This window comes from Aotus nancymaae, unplaced genomic scaffold, assembly GCF_030222135.1.
Source record: "Aotus nancymaae isolate 86718 unplaced genomic scaffold, 86718_ANA_hifiasm-v0.15.2.pri h1tg000057l, whole genome shotgun sequence".
Lineage (NCBI taxonomy): Eukaryota > Metazoa > Chordata > Mammalia > Primates > Aotidae > Aotus > Aotus nancymaae.
Window position 1 is genome coordinate 29293090 of NW_026988471.1, and position 16046 is coordinate 29309135.

At 48.1% G+C, this 16046-nt stretch overlaps 1 protein-coding gene across 1 annotated transcript; it reads left to right on the top strand.

Annotated features, from left to right (window-relative positions):
- The first annotated feature begins 14880 nt into the window (after positions 1–14880).
- On the top strand, positions 14881–15415 carry LOC105733192 (small ribosomal subunit protein uS17-like). Its single transcript, XM_012475507.2, has one exon. It carries the CDS (start codon positions 14883–14885, stop codon positions 15357–15359), a length of 477 nt encoding a protein of 158 aa, XP_012330930.2. The 5' UTR covers positions 14881–14882; the 3' UTR covers positions 15360–15415.
- Positions 15416–16046: the final 631 nt, after the last annotated feature.

Below are 16046 nucleotides of genomic sequence, written 5' to 3' on the forward strand. Positions count from 1 at the left end.
CCCAGGCTTCTCATGGACAAGGGAGGCAGTTGCTAAAGTACATAATAAAACAAAGCTGGGGCTGCTGGAACCCCACCACTGCCAAGGCCCCCCACCCAGGGTAATGCCTTTGGATTTCCAAAGCTCTTGGGGCCATGTGATGGGCCTCAGCACCAGGAACCCCTGACTGAGTGTTCCCAGGTGTGACTCCTGAAGTTTCCCAGCCTCCCTCTGGCTCTTTGACTCCTAGAGCTCCTGACCCTCCACTTTGGGAAGCTGGGCAGCTGGAGTAGAGACTCTCTGGGTCTGCTGTCGGAGGGTACCTGCAAGCCAGAGTGAGCCACTGTGGGCAAGGCTGGCTAGACCCAGGCACCCTGGACCCAGGCTCCACTTGCCTGCTGGTGGTCCCAGGCAGGGCACTTAATGCCCTGGGCCTCAGTTTACACATTTGTAGAAGGATACTTTCATGGTGCATTACAAAGCACTCTACATTCACTAATGCAACAGCTATTGTTAGGTTTGTTTACTGATGAAGAAACAAGTTCAGGGAGCCTCCATGACTAATCCCAGGCCAAAGCATGAGGCGCTTCTTAAGGACACACAGTGGTCAATAGCTAAGTGGGTTTCTCAGAGTCCAGTGTTCACCCTCGAAGCTGACGCAGCCCGAGCCTGGCCTCTGGGTCCAAGGAAGGCAGTGAGGCTCAGGCCTTACACACGGGGGAGTGACCATGTGGGGGTTCAAGGAAATTCTGTTTATTTAATAACACAGACTGGCCTCTCTTGACTCAGAGAGCTTGGGGGCTCCTAGGTGGGAGGCTGAAAAGCCAGGCTCATTGTGTCATAATTGCATCACCCCCTTGTTGGTAATTAATTAGTTAATTACCGTGGGAGAGGCAGCAGAACCAGAACAGAAATGCCAACTCTAGGCTGGAAACAGCACTTAAGCCAAGTAACTCTCATTTCCTGTGATAGCAGACCTTCTCTGTTGGGAGCAGGGTGTGCAGAGATGGGCTCCCAGGAGACCCTGGGTCCTAGGGCAACTGCACATCACCAGTTTTTAGGACGCGAAGGCAGGAGAACAGGCCTGAGTGTCCCGCAGAATGGCAGCGCCCAAACCCCACAGGAGGTAGTAGCTGGGGTTTGGATAGCACTTAACTAGGTTAGGTGATTTTCACTACCCTCCTCCCTGACTGGGCTGAGGGAAGATACTGCCTGCTGCCCGCCCCTCTTCCACCATGTCCTCCTGGCATCTCCTGGCCCTAGGTACTTCATGACTGACCCTGGAATCTCCAGAGGCAAAACATTCTGTGTTCTAACTTCTTTAGGCGACTGACAGGGTGTCTGGTGATCACAAAGAATCTGAAGGCTGAGACCTCAATCAATTCTTTGAGCTTTTAAGAAATAGTGATCTTCGAGGGAGCAATAATCTCATGAATGTTTTGAGAACTGTCTGTCTGTCTGTGCCCACGCCCTTCTATAGCAGCGAAAGGAGCCAAACTTCTCTCTCCACCCTCCGCCACTGCCTCATTCTGCTGCCTTCCACGCCCTAACAGAGATAGGTGACCAAATAATTTATCACCAACCCAGGCAGCTTTGAAGAGCAAGAGGAGACAGTGCCCTTCATCACTACGCAGAGGCAACAGGCATCCACCATGACTATCCCTGGAAAACGGGATGTAGGGTCACCTTCCGTAAGGAGGAAGTTCAAACTGGTTGGCACAGCACACAGGACCCTTCGAGGCCGGCTGCACTGCAACCTTATCTCCGCACAGACCGCACTTGCCCACCACCCTCCAGGCCCCAGGTTTTTTTCTGCTCCTGCCCACTCGCACCTCAGCACCTGTGCATGAGCTGTTCCCTCATCCAGCCCACACTCCCACCCCATCCCTCACAGCTAACTCCAACTCACTCTTCAGCTACCAGCTTGAACAGCACTTCTTCCCAGAAGCATTTCCCACGTTGGGGCGAGACGCTCCTCTTGGTACATCCATGTCCCTCTGACCGCCCCTTATTACGCACTGGCTCCCTCTTTTGGAGTGCTGGCTCCATGTCTCAGGTCAGCACGGGACAGTAGCTCCATCAGCATGGAGGACGGGCCTTCAGCCGTCTTGACCACCTCAACTTCCCAGAGCCTAGTGCTGAGCAGGTGCTGTTGAACGAATGAATCACCTTTCCACCACTTGCACCCAAGAATGTTCATTCTCACTGAACTGGGGTATTTTCAGGCAAGAGGTGACAAAACTCATCTAGCATAAGCTAAAGTGATAATGTTCTAATGATAGATTTCGAATGTCAGTAACCAGTTTGGAAATCTTCCCCGTGCAAGTGGTGGCAAATTCCACTTAAAATACACCTTGATCTGGTTGAAGGTTTTAGTGGAAAAATTGCCGCGGTATTTTTGATGTGAATGCACCTGCTTGTGCTTGTCTTATCACTGTTTGAAGTCTCTAGTCACTGGGAATCCAAAGGGAACTAGCCTCACACTTGGAAATTTTTGTTTTAAAATATCGACCTTTTGTTTAAGAAAAATAATGACATTTTGATGATATTTAGTTTGCCAACTGTTTTCATGTATATTAACTTATCTGTCCCCATAATCACCCAGTGCAGGAAACAAGGCAAACCATTTTGCAGATGAAGAGCCCAAAGCCCAGAAAGGTCAAGGGGTCTGTGTGAACCTCACAACCAGCACATGGCAAAGGCTGGAAGCCCATCTTGGTGGTCCTGCTCCTGACCCTGAGCACCAGAGTTCTCTCCACCCTGCCCGCCTTGTCACTACGAACAATGGAACCTGTAACCGTTATTGTGACCGTTATTCTTCCCAGCAACAAAGCGCCGCTGGCTAGGTACGGACCTTGACTTTTAGATAAAATAATGCTGATTGATTACTGTGATGGTTAGTTTCACATGTCAACTTGACTGGGCTCAGGGATGCCTAGAGAGCTGGTAAAATGATTTCTGCACATGTCCAAGAGATTGTTTCCTGAAGAGATTAGCAATGAATTAGTAGACCAGCTAGATACCTGTAATCCCAGCACTTTGGGAGGCTGAAGCAGGTGGATCACTTGAGGTCAGGAGTTCAAGACCAGCCTGGCCAACATGGTGAAACCTGGTTTCTACTAAAAATGCAAAAATTAGCTGGATGCAGTGGCACATACCAGTAGTTCAAGTTCCTAGGAAGGCTGAGGCTGGAGAATAGCTTGAACCCAAGAGGCGGATGTTGCAGTGAGCCGAGATCACGCCACCGCACTCCAGCCTGGGCAACAGATTGAGATTCTGTCTCAAAAAAAAAAAAAAAAAAGAACGAGTAGACCTAGTAAAGTAGATGACTCTTACTAATGTGGGTGGACATCATCCAATCATTGAGGGCCCCAATAGAACAAAAAGGCAGAGAAGGAGTTAATTCTCTCTCTCTTTCTCTTCTTGAGCTGGGACGTCTATTTTCTCCTGCCCTCAGACATCAGACCTCCCGGTTCTTGGGCCTTCAGGCCTTCAGACTTGGACTGAATTACTGAATCATGCCACCAGTTCTCCTGGCTGTCTAGTTTGCACATGGCAGGTATTGGGACTTCTCGGCCTCCATAATTACATGAGCCACTTTCCATAGAAATCCTGGGTCTTTCTTTCTTTCTCTTTCTTTCTTTCTTCCTTCCTTCCTTCTTTCCTTCTTTCTTTCTTTCTTTCTTTCTTCCTTTTCTTTCTCTCTTTCTTTTGTTTTGTTTTTTTTCAGAGGTGAGGTCTGGCTGTGTCACCTGGGCTAGTCTGGATCTCCAGGTCATAAGTGATCCTCCTGCCTCAGCCTCCCAAATTGCTGGGATTACTGGCATGAGCCACTGTGCCCAGCCAGAAACCATTTATCTATGTCTTGTTTTTCTGCAGAACCCTGACTCACACAATCACCATGTTTTGTTTTCCCATCTACGTTGTGACTCCTTAAGGATAGTTACTTACTTGTTTTATATTTACTATTTTCCTATCCGTATGGTAGTTTCACATTCTGCAAGAATGAAGCTCTGGGAGGATAAGAACTTGCCTTGTGGTGGACTTGTCTCTTGTTCACAGCCACAGCCTTTGCCCTGATAAGCACTTTACCAATATTTACAGAAGGAAATTACTTTTATGTTACAAGGAGAGGTGGCTGCTATAGAGCTTTGGGCATAGCAGATGTTCAATAAATGCTTAAGAATAACACATAGGTAAGCACTGGCTCCTTCTCCAGGAGGGCGACCCTGAGGCAGATGTTCTGGGAAGAAGGTGCCCACTGAGGCTGACGAAGGAGCTTAGACATTCAGGAGACAGCTGTGCCCTCATCTGTGCACTCCTTGCATTGAGAGAAAAGGCACTTGTAAGAACAGACCTAAAACAAACTGCAGGAACACAAAGGAAGCAAAGCCCAGGGCCCAGGTGTGGAAACATCTAAGATGCCACCTTCCTGAGCAGAACCATTCATTTCACCCCAAGATCCCAGCTCCAGATCCTCCTCTGCTGTGGGATGGGGAATAGGCAGTGCTGCACGCAGGCCATCCAGAGCTGGGTGTGGAGAGCAAGCCGAGGCTGTTATCAGGTTTTAGGACCCAGGGTAGAACCAGCGGCCTCACCATACCTAGCGAGTCTGACGTGAGCCCACTTCATCACTGAAGGCATGAGTGTGTAATTTGTGCCAGGCCTGTTGTTGGCTGAATTACCTGAGATATGTCCCTTCCCTCTGTAAGTCTCCACACCCTAATATCACATCAGGAGAAGATACTGAGCTGGAGGAATTTGCATGGGCAAACTTTTGTTTATGGATCAGATGGTTCTTCTTTCTCTTCTCTTACCCCACATAAATTATAGGGAGAGTTAGTTTTCTCCCTATAGTTTATGTGGGGTAAGAGAAGAGAAAGAAGAACCATCTGATCCATAAACACTCACACCCGAAATGCCTTTCTATAGCAAAAGCGCCCGCGTCACAGACAGTGAGCTCCCAACTCTGAGGAGCAGACTCAGGTGTAACACAAGGACGCAAGGAGGGTTTCTTTCATCAGGAGGTCCCTGTGGCCTCACAGCCCCTCAGGCCACCCGCTGGTTCTGGCGTTCTAGACTAGGGTGCCCTTGGCCCTTTCTTTGGCCTCCTCTTTTGCAGGGTAGTCCCAGGGTTCTACACAGATCCTCTGCACATTCAGCATGGGCTTCTCAGTGCTTGTGAGAATGAACTAATACAGTGACTCGTGGCTGAATCTGTTATTTGTACCAGAGACATGGGTGAAGTAGGCCTTGGAGATCATTCGAGGTCCGGAGTTGGTGAGTTAGGACCCAGGGTGGACCCAGGGGCCTGAGCACACCTAGTGAGGGGGGCACCTGCTAGAAAAGCAGCGGCATGGCTGTGGGAGGAAAGCAGGCTTTCCAAGGGCGAGGCCTAGGACCAGGGAGGAAGGAAAAGGTGGGCTGGATGTGAAGTTCCAGGAAAGGACACCACTCATCCTTCCCCTTCTCCCCTGACTCCACACTGGAGTTTCGGGCTTCATTCACGAAACACCTAAAGTTGAAGGGACGTCAAGGAGCATCTAACCCTACCTTTCTTTTATAAAAAGTGGAAAATGAGGTCCCCTGATGTTAAGTGACTTGTCCAAGTCCTAGCTGTGGGCCAGTGGGAGAGCTGTGAGGAGAACTGGCTCCCCAGGCCTGTCTTAGGGCCCTTCCCCTTCCCAACTCTGGCCTGGCAGGAAGCCATGCAGCCAGTGCCTCAGTGCCACGTGGAGCTGTCTCATTCAAGCCCAGAGGATGAGGAGAAGCATGGCAGAGAGGATCAGATGAGGGCATAGGCACAAACTTCGGTATCTTGCAGGATGACAAAAGATTGTGGAAAGAGACTGGGAATGGGCAAAGACAGGCAACCTCCAAGAGTTGGTTTCACATCAAAGACAACACAAATAACCTGTTCGAGCCCCCGTGATAGTCCTCATCCTATACAGTGTGAATGTTTGCTTATGCAGATGTTTCTCTCTCTAGCCTGTCAGTTCCTTGCAGGCAGGAACTGTATTATTTATATTTAGATTTATGCCACAATCTCTCACTCAGTAAATGTTTGGTACAGGAATGAAGGAATGAATGAATGAATGAATGAATGAATATCAGCAAGGCTATGGGACAGGTCCTCTAAGGTTCTATCCCCAGCTCTGCCACTTACCAGCTATAAGCCTAGGACAAGGAACTGAAAACTGGGAGGAATGCTCGCTTCACAGGGCTATGTGAAGATTAAACGGGATCACACATCTGAAGTGCTCGATAAATATTAGCTGTTTGTATGACTATTTTCAGGAAGCAGAGCCAAGGGGAAGTGAAGTTAGATGAGCCTGGAAAATGGGCCATAAGGCAGTGAGAAGCTTAGACTCAGATACATTGTGATCTCAGTTTCCCTCATCATCCCCACTTTCCTCTCCCTCGCCACCATAATTTCTGGAATCCACTCAATCCTCTAGAGTTGAAGACTGATGCGACCTTACTTTAACCTGTCTATGCTGCCGTAGAAATCCTTGCTTTAGAGGATGACATAGGCAATAAGCATCCCTGCTTTTCTGTCTTTCTTTTTTAAAAGACAAAGTCTTGCTGTCACCCAGGCTACAATGCAGTGATGTGATCACAGCTCTCTGCAGCCTTGACCTCCTGTACTAAAGTGATCTTCCCATTTCAGCCTCCCAAGTAGCTGGGACCACAGGCATGAGCCACCACATCTGGTTAATATTTTTTTTTTTAAGAGAGGATCTCACTATGTTGCCCAGGCTGATCTCAAACTCCTGGCCTCAGGTTATCCTCCCACCTCAGCCTCTGGAGTAGCTGGGATTACAGACTTAAGTCACCGCACCCAGCTCCCTGCTTTTCTTGATTCTGCAGTGGGGCCATTTCCAAATCCATGGCACCCAGGAGGAGCAGGTCATCTGGGCCTTGGCCTTCTTGACTCAAATCACACAATTCTGATGGGCAGCCACGCCATGCCCCTGCTTCTAAGGGCCATCTTGAGCAGGGTGAGAGGACAGGTCATGGGCCAGTGAAGGTCAGTCTCCCACTTCTGACTACCTCCCCTCCTAAGCCCAACAAGGTGAGAGAAGGTACTACGGAGGCAGGATGGCAGGGAGTGCCCCCGAAGACAGCAGATGCCCCAGACTCAGCGTCAGTCCTCCCAGGCCAGCATCAACTCCTAGTGGAGGAGAAAGAATACTTGATGAACACCTTCCATTTGACAAGAACTGTGCTGGGCATTTTGTGGAAAGTGAGGCTAAAATGTGGCCTGATATCTGTGGCCCTTCTTGGTCATTTTCCTTGCCCCCAAGCTTTTGACTTGCTTGGCAAGATGTAACTCTTCTTCCCAGACTGGCCACCGTCCTGCAGGAGCCAAGTGGTTGGTCCAAGCAGCAGTAGCAGGAGATCTTGGTTCTGGCCCAGAAAGTGTCCTTGGGGCTCTTTTATTTATTTATGTATGTATTTATTTATTTAATTTTTTTGAGACAGAGTCTTGCTCTTGTCACTCAGGCTGGAGTACAGTAGCGTGATCTCGGCTCACTGCAACCTCCACCTCCGCAGTTGAAGCGATTCTCCTGCCTGAGCCTCCCGAGTAGCTGAGATTAGAGGCACCTTCCACCACGTCTGGATAATTTTTGTATTTTTAGTAGAGACAGGGTTTCACCATGTTGGCCAGGCTGGTCTCAAACTCCTGACCCCAGGTGATCCACCCACCTCGGCCTCCCAAAGTGCTGGGATTACAGGTGTGAGCCACTGCACCCAGCCATCTGGGCCTTTTTAAAAGCTGTAGCTGAAGAATCTTCCTGCCTCTGTTAGCCTCAGAATCAGCAGCTCTTTCTGGCCACGGCCTGACTCCTGCCTTTCCCATTCTGCCACAGCCTGGTTTTCCAGGCTGCACTGGTTCTAGGTCCTAGAGCCCTGTGTCTGGTTGTGACTGCAGCCTGAGTCTGAGCCCCTGTCCCCAGCCTCCCGGTCCCAGGAGGCCAACACCATCCCTCTGAGTCCTCCTTGGCTTCAGTCCACAGCCAGACCCTACCTCCGCAATCTTATGTTCTGGGTCTGAGTCCTGCTTTCACCCCTGCCCACCATGGTATTCACATCCTTGTGCCAAGTTTTGTGTTGTTTTCTTGTTTCTTTTTTTGAGACAGGGTCTGGCTCTGTTGCCCAGGCTGGAGTGCAGTGGTACGATCTCAGCTCACTACAACCTCTGCCTCCCAGGCTCAAGCAGTCCTCCTACCTCAGCCTCCCAAGTAGCTGGGACTATGGGAATACACCACCACAACTAGCTAATTTTTTGTTGTTGTTGTTGATGAGACGGGGTTTCACCATGTTGCCCAGGCTGGTCTCAAACTCCTGGCTTTAAGCGATCTGCCCACCTCGGCCTCTCAAAGTGCTGGGATTGCAGTCATGAACCACCACACACAGCCCCAAGCTCTATTGTCTATTACCCTTCCCAGGATGACTAACTAACTGCATTCTTAAATGCCCTTTGAAATAACTAACCACAGTATTTCTACGTTGGTGACCTAGAGATGATTATGAAAAGTTGAGCCATCTAAGGGCTGAGTGAAGCAACATGGACACCATACAGAAAACTGTGCAGATTCAAAAGGAATTGTTATTAGCAGTTTATATTTAAAGAGAGACACAACCCTAAAAATGGCTTGAAGTTGCCGATAATAGAGATACAGAGACATTTCCATTCCTTATCCACCCAACACACGAGTGAGTATCTTGTTCCAAGTAGGCTGGCTCTGCAGAGAGCCTCAAACTCCTGGGTTCAAGGGATCCTCCTACCTCAGCCTCCCAAGTAGCTAGGACTATAGGCACACGCTGCCATGCCCAGCTAGTTTTTAAATTTTTTGTAGCTAGGGAGTCTCGCTCTGTTGCCCAGGCTGGTCTCAAACTCCTGGGCTCAAGTGATCCTCCTACATTGGCCTCTCAAAGGACTAGGGTTATAGATATAAGCTACTGCCCCAAGCAGTAGTTCTGTCAAAGAAAACTACTGTGAGTTCTATCACAATAAAAATTGGCTTAAAAAGAAAAAGAAATGTATCTTGCTTGCAGTCTTGCTTGCTTGCTGCCCCGGGTTGGCAGGGTAAGCTCTCATGAGGGGCGGGGGGCGGGGTGGGCGGACGCAGGAGCCTGTGAGCTTCAGCTCTGGTGGGCTGGTTAGGGTGAGTAAGGGAAAAGCTGGGCAGGCTCCAGGGCAAGGGCCTGGGGCGGGAGGGCAATGAAATCAGCCACAGCAGAGCAGAACAGAAAGTAGCAGCTGCTGAGCAGCAAGCAGCTGCTGCAAAGACCACAGGAAAATGAGAGGGAGGAGCGGGTGTTGAGGGGAGCCCTCCTGCTAAGGAGCTCCACAGAAGGGATCACACCTCACAGGACACCCCACATGGAGGCAGTGGTTTCACTTTCTGGATGTTATATCCGAAATGCTGCTCAGGTTCCTCTAAGAGGGACACCAAGGTCCCTCTGAACTGGATATATATAACAAGGACAAGGGCCATGGGAAAGCATGATTGTCACCCAGGGTGGCCCTTCTCTGGCCCAGCCCATGCAGGTTTGCTTGCTTGCTTTCATTGGGTTCCTGGAAGCCTCTGGTGGGTCAAGTGTCAGGTATACCCTGGAAAAGCTATGTGGATCATTTGGGAGGGGAGCCGGTATTGGGGTGTCTTCATTTTCTCCCCATCAAGAGGGCCTACACTGGAGGGTGTCATCCTAACAGCTAAGCTAATTAGTCCAATTTTTAAAAAAGTCAAATGATGACAGCCTCGCAGTCCTTTTTGTTGCTCAGCGTCCTAATTGTTCCAGAGGAACCAACATGTCCTTCTTCAGTTAATACATAGACATGGGCCGGGCGCAGCAGCTCACACCTGTAATCCCAGCGTTTTGAGAGGCCGAGGCAGGTGGATCACGAGGTCAGGAGTTCAATACCAGTCTGGCCAAGATGGCGAAATCCCGTCTCTACTAAAGATACAAAAATTAGCCAGGCACGGTGACAGGTGCCTGTAATCCCAGCTACTCAGGAGGCTGAGGCAGAGAATTGCTTGAACCCAGGAGGTGGAGGTTGCAGTGAGCTGAGATCGTGTCACTGCACTCCAGGCTGGGTGACAGAGTGAGACTCCGTCTCAGAATAAAAATAAAATTCACAGACATCTTTTTTTCCCCGAAATGAAGTTTCATAATCCAACCTTTTTAACTTTTATGCCAGGCTCTGTCCCTCCAGGGGAAGGTGAGGAAGGTGGCAGTGGCCTGATGACATGCATATTTGGATTGCCCTTTTTAAACATATATTTACTAGCAAGTTGCTTGGACTTTCTGTATCTCAGTTTCTGTAAAACTAGGGCACTGGGCTAGATCGCATCCCAAACGGTCCCTCAACATCCTTCTGGCTCTGACTATAATCTCAATTTTAGTCACTTTGACATTTAGTACTGTGAATGTTGCAGCAATGTGCTAGTGATCTAGTGATCACATTGGCTGGTCAATCATGTACTCATTGGGCACTGACTATTCAACATATTAGAGAGTTCTTTTTTTAGTATTTCTTTTTTTTAAGATGGAGTCTCACTCTGTCCCTCAGGCTGGAGTGCAGTGGTGCAATTTCAGCTCACTGTAACCTCTGCCTCCCAGGTTCAAGCGATTCTCCTGCCTCAGCCTCCTGAGTAGCTGGGATTACAGACACCCGCCACCATGCTCGGCTAATTTCTGTATTTTTAGTAGAGATGGGATTTCACCATGTTGGCCAGGCTGGTCTCGAACTCCTGCCCTCGAGTAATCTGTCTGCCTCGGCCTCCCAAAGTGACAGGATTACAGGCATGAGCCACCATACCCAGCCCCAGAGACTTCTTGAAGAGAAACAGCAATAGCATGGTTCCTTCCCATGAGGGCCTTATGATCTACTTAAGTAAGAACATTCTGGCCGGGCGCGGTGGCTCAAGCCTGTAATCCCAGCACTTTGGGAGGCCGAGGCGGGTGGATCACGAGGTCAAGAGATCGAGACCATCCTGGTCGACATGGTGAAACCCCGTCTCTACTAATACAAAAAATTAGCTGGGCACGGTGGCGCGTGCCTGTAATCCCAGCTACTCAGGAGGCTGAGGCAGGAGAATTGCCTGAACCCAGGAGGCGGAGGTTGCGGTGAGCCGAGATCGCGCCATTGCACTCCAGCCTGGGTATCAAGAGCGAAACTCCGTCTCAAAAAAAAAAAAAAAAAAAAGAAAAAGAACATTCTTGGGAAAATATATGAGAATAATTATAAGAAAGAAAAATATGGATTAATGAATATATCTTAAATCTCTTTGACAAGAAAGATCTCTGCCATTTCATACGAATGTGAGAGATCCTGTTATTATTAAGGAAATTAGGACTGTGAAATTAGGTCGTTGTATAATTATTTTTGACATTTCAGCACATAAGCCGTTGGGCTGCTTTGCATATGATATAGCAGCACTCGACCCAGATAGGGCCTTGATACAGCCAGTATTATTTTTCACTTTGTTAACCTTAAAACGATTTTTAGGTAAGCCTCCCATGATAACATTAAAACGCAAGGTATAGAGACATAAACACCTAGTTATGACTGTCACGTTGGTCACCAACACATAGCTGTCCTGACTGAAGCCACAGGTTGATCTTACTGGAAAGCCTGGTTGGTCTCCTCCCCTGTAAATCACCCACCTGCTGCTCTGAGCGGCTCATAGGCTTAGGACTTTGCCCACTCTGCCTAGAGTTACAGCCTCATAGCCTCAGCCTCCAGGGACCGTGAGTCCCAAACCAAGAAGGCCATTGCCATGTCTGCTCTTAGTGAGTGGGGGAGGGGAGCCCTTGATTAACTTGCCCAAGTTACCTGTTCTCAACAGCTGCTTCCAAGGACAGGCCTGAGCCAAGGAAAGGGGAAGGACACACAGGAGCATGAGGCCATGGGGACCTGTTTCCAGTCGTTTCCTTACCCTCTACTTTTCTGTTTTCTTCTTTGAATGACCTCAGTCCAAGCAACCACTACTTTCACATCCACATCTGGTACAAAACATGCAGTTACAATCATCTCAGCTTCCACCAGAAACAACTATCACATGGGCCGGTACAGAAATAAAAAACCCATTTAAAGATCAGTGCATGGCAAGGACATATGTTGGCGCCCACCAGAAACCATATATTCAATTGATTTGCCACTCATTTCAAATTTCTTTTCCATCTTTTTCTGAAAAATGCCATGAAAACAGGCCAGGTATAGTAGCTCATGCCTATAATCCCAGCACTTTGGGAAGCCGAGGCAGGTGGATCACCTGAGGTCAGGAGTTCAAGACCAGCCTGGCCAACATGGTGAAACCCTGTCTCTACTAAAAACACAAAAATTACCCAGGCGTGGTGGCGGGCTCCTATAGTCCCAGCTACTTGGGAGGCTGAGGCAGGAGAATCACTTGAACCCGGGAGGCAGAGGTTGTAGTGAGCTGAGATGGCGCCATGCATTTCAGCCTGGGCAACAGAGCAAGACTCCATCTCAAAAAACAAAACAAAATAAAACAAAACAAACAAACAAAAATGCCATTGAAACAGTTACTTCACTAAAGAAACAAAATATATATTCATTTAAAATTCTGACTTTGTTTTCATTCACTTGATTTCTCCTCATACTCAGCCCTTAAAATGTACTTTCTCAATACATCACACGTTCTTGTTCTCAACAGCTGCTTCCAAACATGTAATGTTTTCCTTTCTAGCAAAATTTTTTCAAGTTTCAGAAAATAAGAGGGGCTAATTTTTTTAAAGAATTGAACAGAAATAGGGTTAATTTTTTTTCAAACTGAGAACTACTATATTTTCTTTTAAGATTTTTAAATAAGCCAGCCATGGTGGCTCAGGCCTATAATCCCAGCACTTTGGGAGGCAGAGGTGGAAGGATTGCTTGAAACCAACCTGGGCAACAAAGTGAGACACTGTTTCTACCAAAAAAAAATGAAAAAAAAAATAAAGTGTGTACTCACTGTAAGAAAAATACACCCGCCCCCCGCAACACACACACCCTCTCTTTGCTGGTGGCACATCACAGTCGCACAGGAGTTATAAAAAATCCTGAAGCTTGGGTCCCATTCCCAGAGATTCTAATTTCATTGGCCTGGGCTGCTACCTGGGCAGTAATAATGACTTAAAAGCTGCCTAGGTGTTTTATTCAGACAGCCAGGACTGAGAACCACTGATCTGTAGAATGGCATGAAGAGGAAAGTGAACATCACCTACACGCCCATTCCCTGGAGATGACTGCTTTTGATTTTTAGTGCAGTTAGCCAGAAGGGTCGTAAATGTGCACTGTGGGACCAGGTCAAGGAGCAAGGATACTTGGAAACCATCCCTGGCAGGGAGCACCAACTTAGGTCCACCAGGTTTCCACCAGAGGAGATCATTGTCCCTTTGCCCTCCTTCAGAAATCAGGTTCTCTGGTTGTATAAGACTACCTGTCCCTACCTCCTAGGAGCCCAGAGAGGTCAAAAAGAGCAAACACGCAGGCAGCATTTCAGGTCCAGGAAAACCAAAGTGGAGGGTGTGAAAGTGGTGGTGGATGCAGAATGGAAATCCCACAGTGACTCCAGGTCAGTCGTGCATCTGCCTCAGCTAACCCAACTACCAACAAAGAATGCTTAGTCAGCCAAACCTACAACTTCTCCTGAGGGGTGAATATTGGTTGTATTAAGCAGGATGGGAATTGGAAACACAGTGGTATAATAAATGGAAGAAAAGGACTAAACCATCTGAGAAAAAAGATGGTGGGGATTTGAGATGGACTCAGGCGTGGAAGGAGGCGAGACATCCCTGTGCCCCTGAATCCCTCCCATGGGCAGGAGTTAGCCAATGGGAGCTACTCAGAAAGATTGAGTAGCTTTTTCACTAAGCAGGATAGTCAGGGTTCACTGGAGTAGTGCTGATGGCCTAGAGCCTCAGACTTCATCTTGTAGGAGTTCAACAAAGGGGGAGAAATAACTTGAGTCACTTAACACATTCACCACACAACTAGCTTTATATAATACAAATCTCCTCTAGATGTCTTTATTCTTTCTCCTCTAGTCCCTTGTCAATTCCCATTTTTGTCCCCAGAAATTCAGCTCTGGTCCTCAGCTTGTGCCCGAATTGACCCGTGCAGTTGGCCAGCGCTACCCATCTTTGAAAGCAGGTCAGTGATGACACATTTTAATCAAGCACACTTTGAAGTCTCACACCTACACACATGCCCAGGTTTTCACACAAGGCATGTTTCTTTCTAAGCAGGATGTGGCAGATTTTGTTGCTGCCTGTTTGGCCATCATTCCCCAGACTTCCTGGCCAAAAGAAAAGTCCCCAGGTGCCAGCAATGAATCATAATTGATTTAAGTCAGTCCATCCCCTTAAGGAGCCTTTTTAGATATGTTTTCCGGATTGCGTCCTCCCATGAGAATTTAATACCACAGATATATATTTGTTTATGTACTTTATGCGTATCTGTACTTCATACATAAAAAAGTATGATTTTTTTTTTTTTGAAACAGAGTTTTGCTCTCATCGCCCAGGCTGGAGTGCAGTGACACAATCTTGGGTCACTGCAACCTCTGCCTCCCAAGCTCAAGCAATTCTCCTGCCTCAACCTCCCTAGAAGCTGGAATTACAGGTGTGTGCCACCACGCCTGGCTAATTTTTCTATTTTTAGTAGAGACAGGGTTTCACCATGTTGGCCAGGCTTCTCTTAAACTCCTGACCTTGTGATCCACCCACTTCGGCCTCCCAAAGTGCTGGGATTACATGTGTGAGCCACCATACTCGGCCCAGTATAATTTTTTTTTACCCCCAAGAACAACTTTTCACCCCCTTGAGGGAGACAGCACCCTTACTAAGAATACACCATCTTTTTTTCCTTTTTGTAGACTGTCGGGAAGATGGCAGACATTCAGACCGAGTGTGCCTACCAAAAGCAGCCGACCATCTTTCAAAACAAGAAGAGGGTCCTGCTGGGAGAAACTGGCAAGGAGAAGCTCCCGCAGTACTACAAGAGCATCGGTCTGGGCTTCAAGACACCCAAAGAGGCTACTGAGGGCACCTTCATTGACAAGAAATGCCCCTTCACTGGTAACGTCTCCATTCGAGGGCGGATCCTCTCTGGCGTAGTGACAAAGATGAAGATGCAGAGGACCACTGTCATCCGCCGAGACTACCTGCCCTACATCCGCAAGTACAACCGCTTTGAGAAGTGCCACAAGAACATGTCCGTACACCTGTCCCCCTGCTTCAGGGACGTCCAGATTGGTGACGTCGTGACAGTGGGCAAGTGCCAGCCCCTGAGCAAGACTGTGCGCTTCAACGTGCTCAAGGTCACCAAGGCCGCCGGCACCAAGAAGCAGTTCCAGAAGTTCTGAGGCTGCACGTCGGCCCACTCCCCTCAATCAAATAAAGTTATTTTCTCATTCCCAAAAAAAAAAAAGAATACACGATCTACATCAACAAAGCAATTGTTTTTACCAGGGATTGGTCTAAGGTTGGCATCTGGTCCAGTTCTGGCCAATGAAACATGAAGGAATCCTGTTTGGGAAAGGTCTTCCTTCTGATCAAAGACAGATGTGAAGGGAAGTGACCTTTGGATGCTGCCTACTTTGCTCATGGTCTTTCACGTGAGGAGTTGGTGTTTGGAACTGCGGCCACCATCTTGTGTCCATAAGAGTAGGAGAGAGGAAGGACAGAAGAAATCCAGGCACTGCTGAAATCAATGAGCCACTAAACAATTGTAACCGATGCTTGCTTCCAGACTTCTTAAGCATGATAGTAAATGTCATTAGGTCTTAAGCCATTACCAGTAGTAAGCTATTATGGGCCTTGTAGCCTGAAACTTCCTGATTGATAGATAGGATTTTCATTAATAAGGAATATGGTCCAGTCGTCCCAGAAGACCTGCACCAAGGAAGCTGTGCTGAAAAGTTGGCCAGCGCCACTGCTCACAGATCTCCAATGTCCCACAGTGAAGGGCCAGAATTTGAACACTTGTTTCATGTAAAATAAATGAGGATCGCTGTTTCAAACTGTTTCAAGCTGTTTTCAAGTTCAGGGTG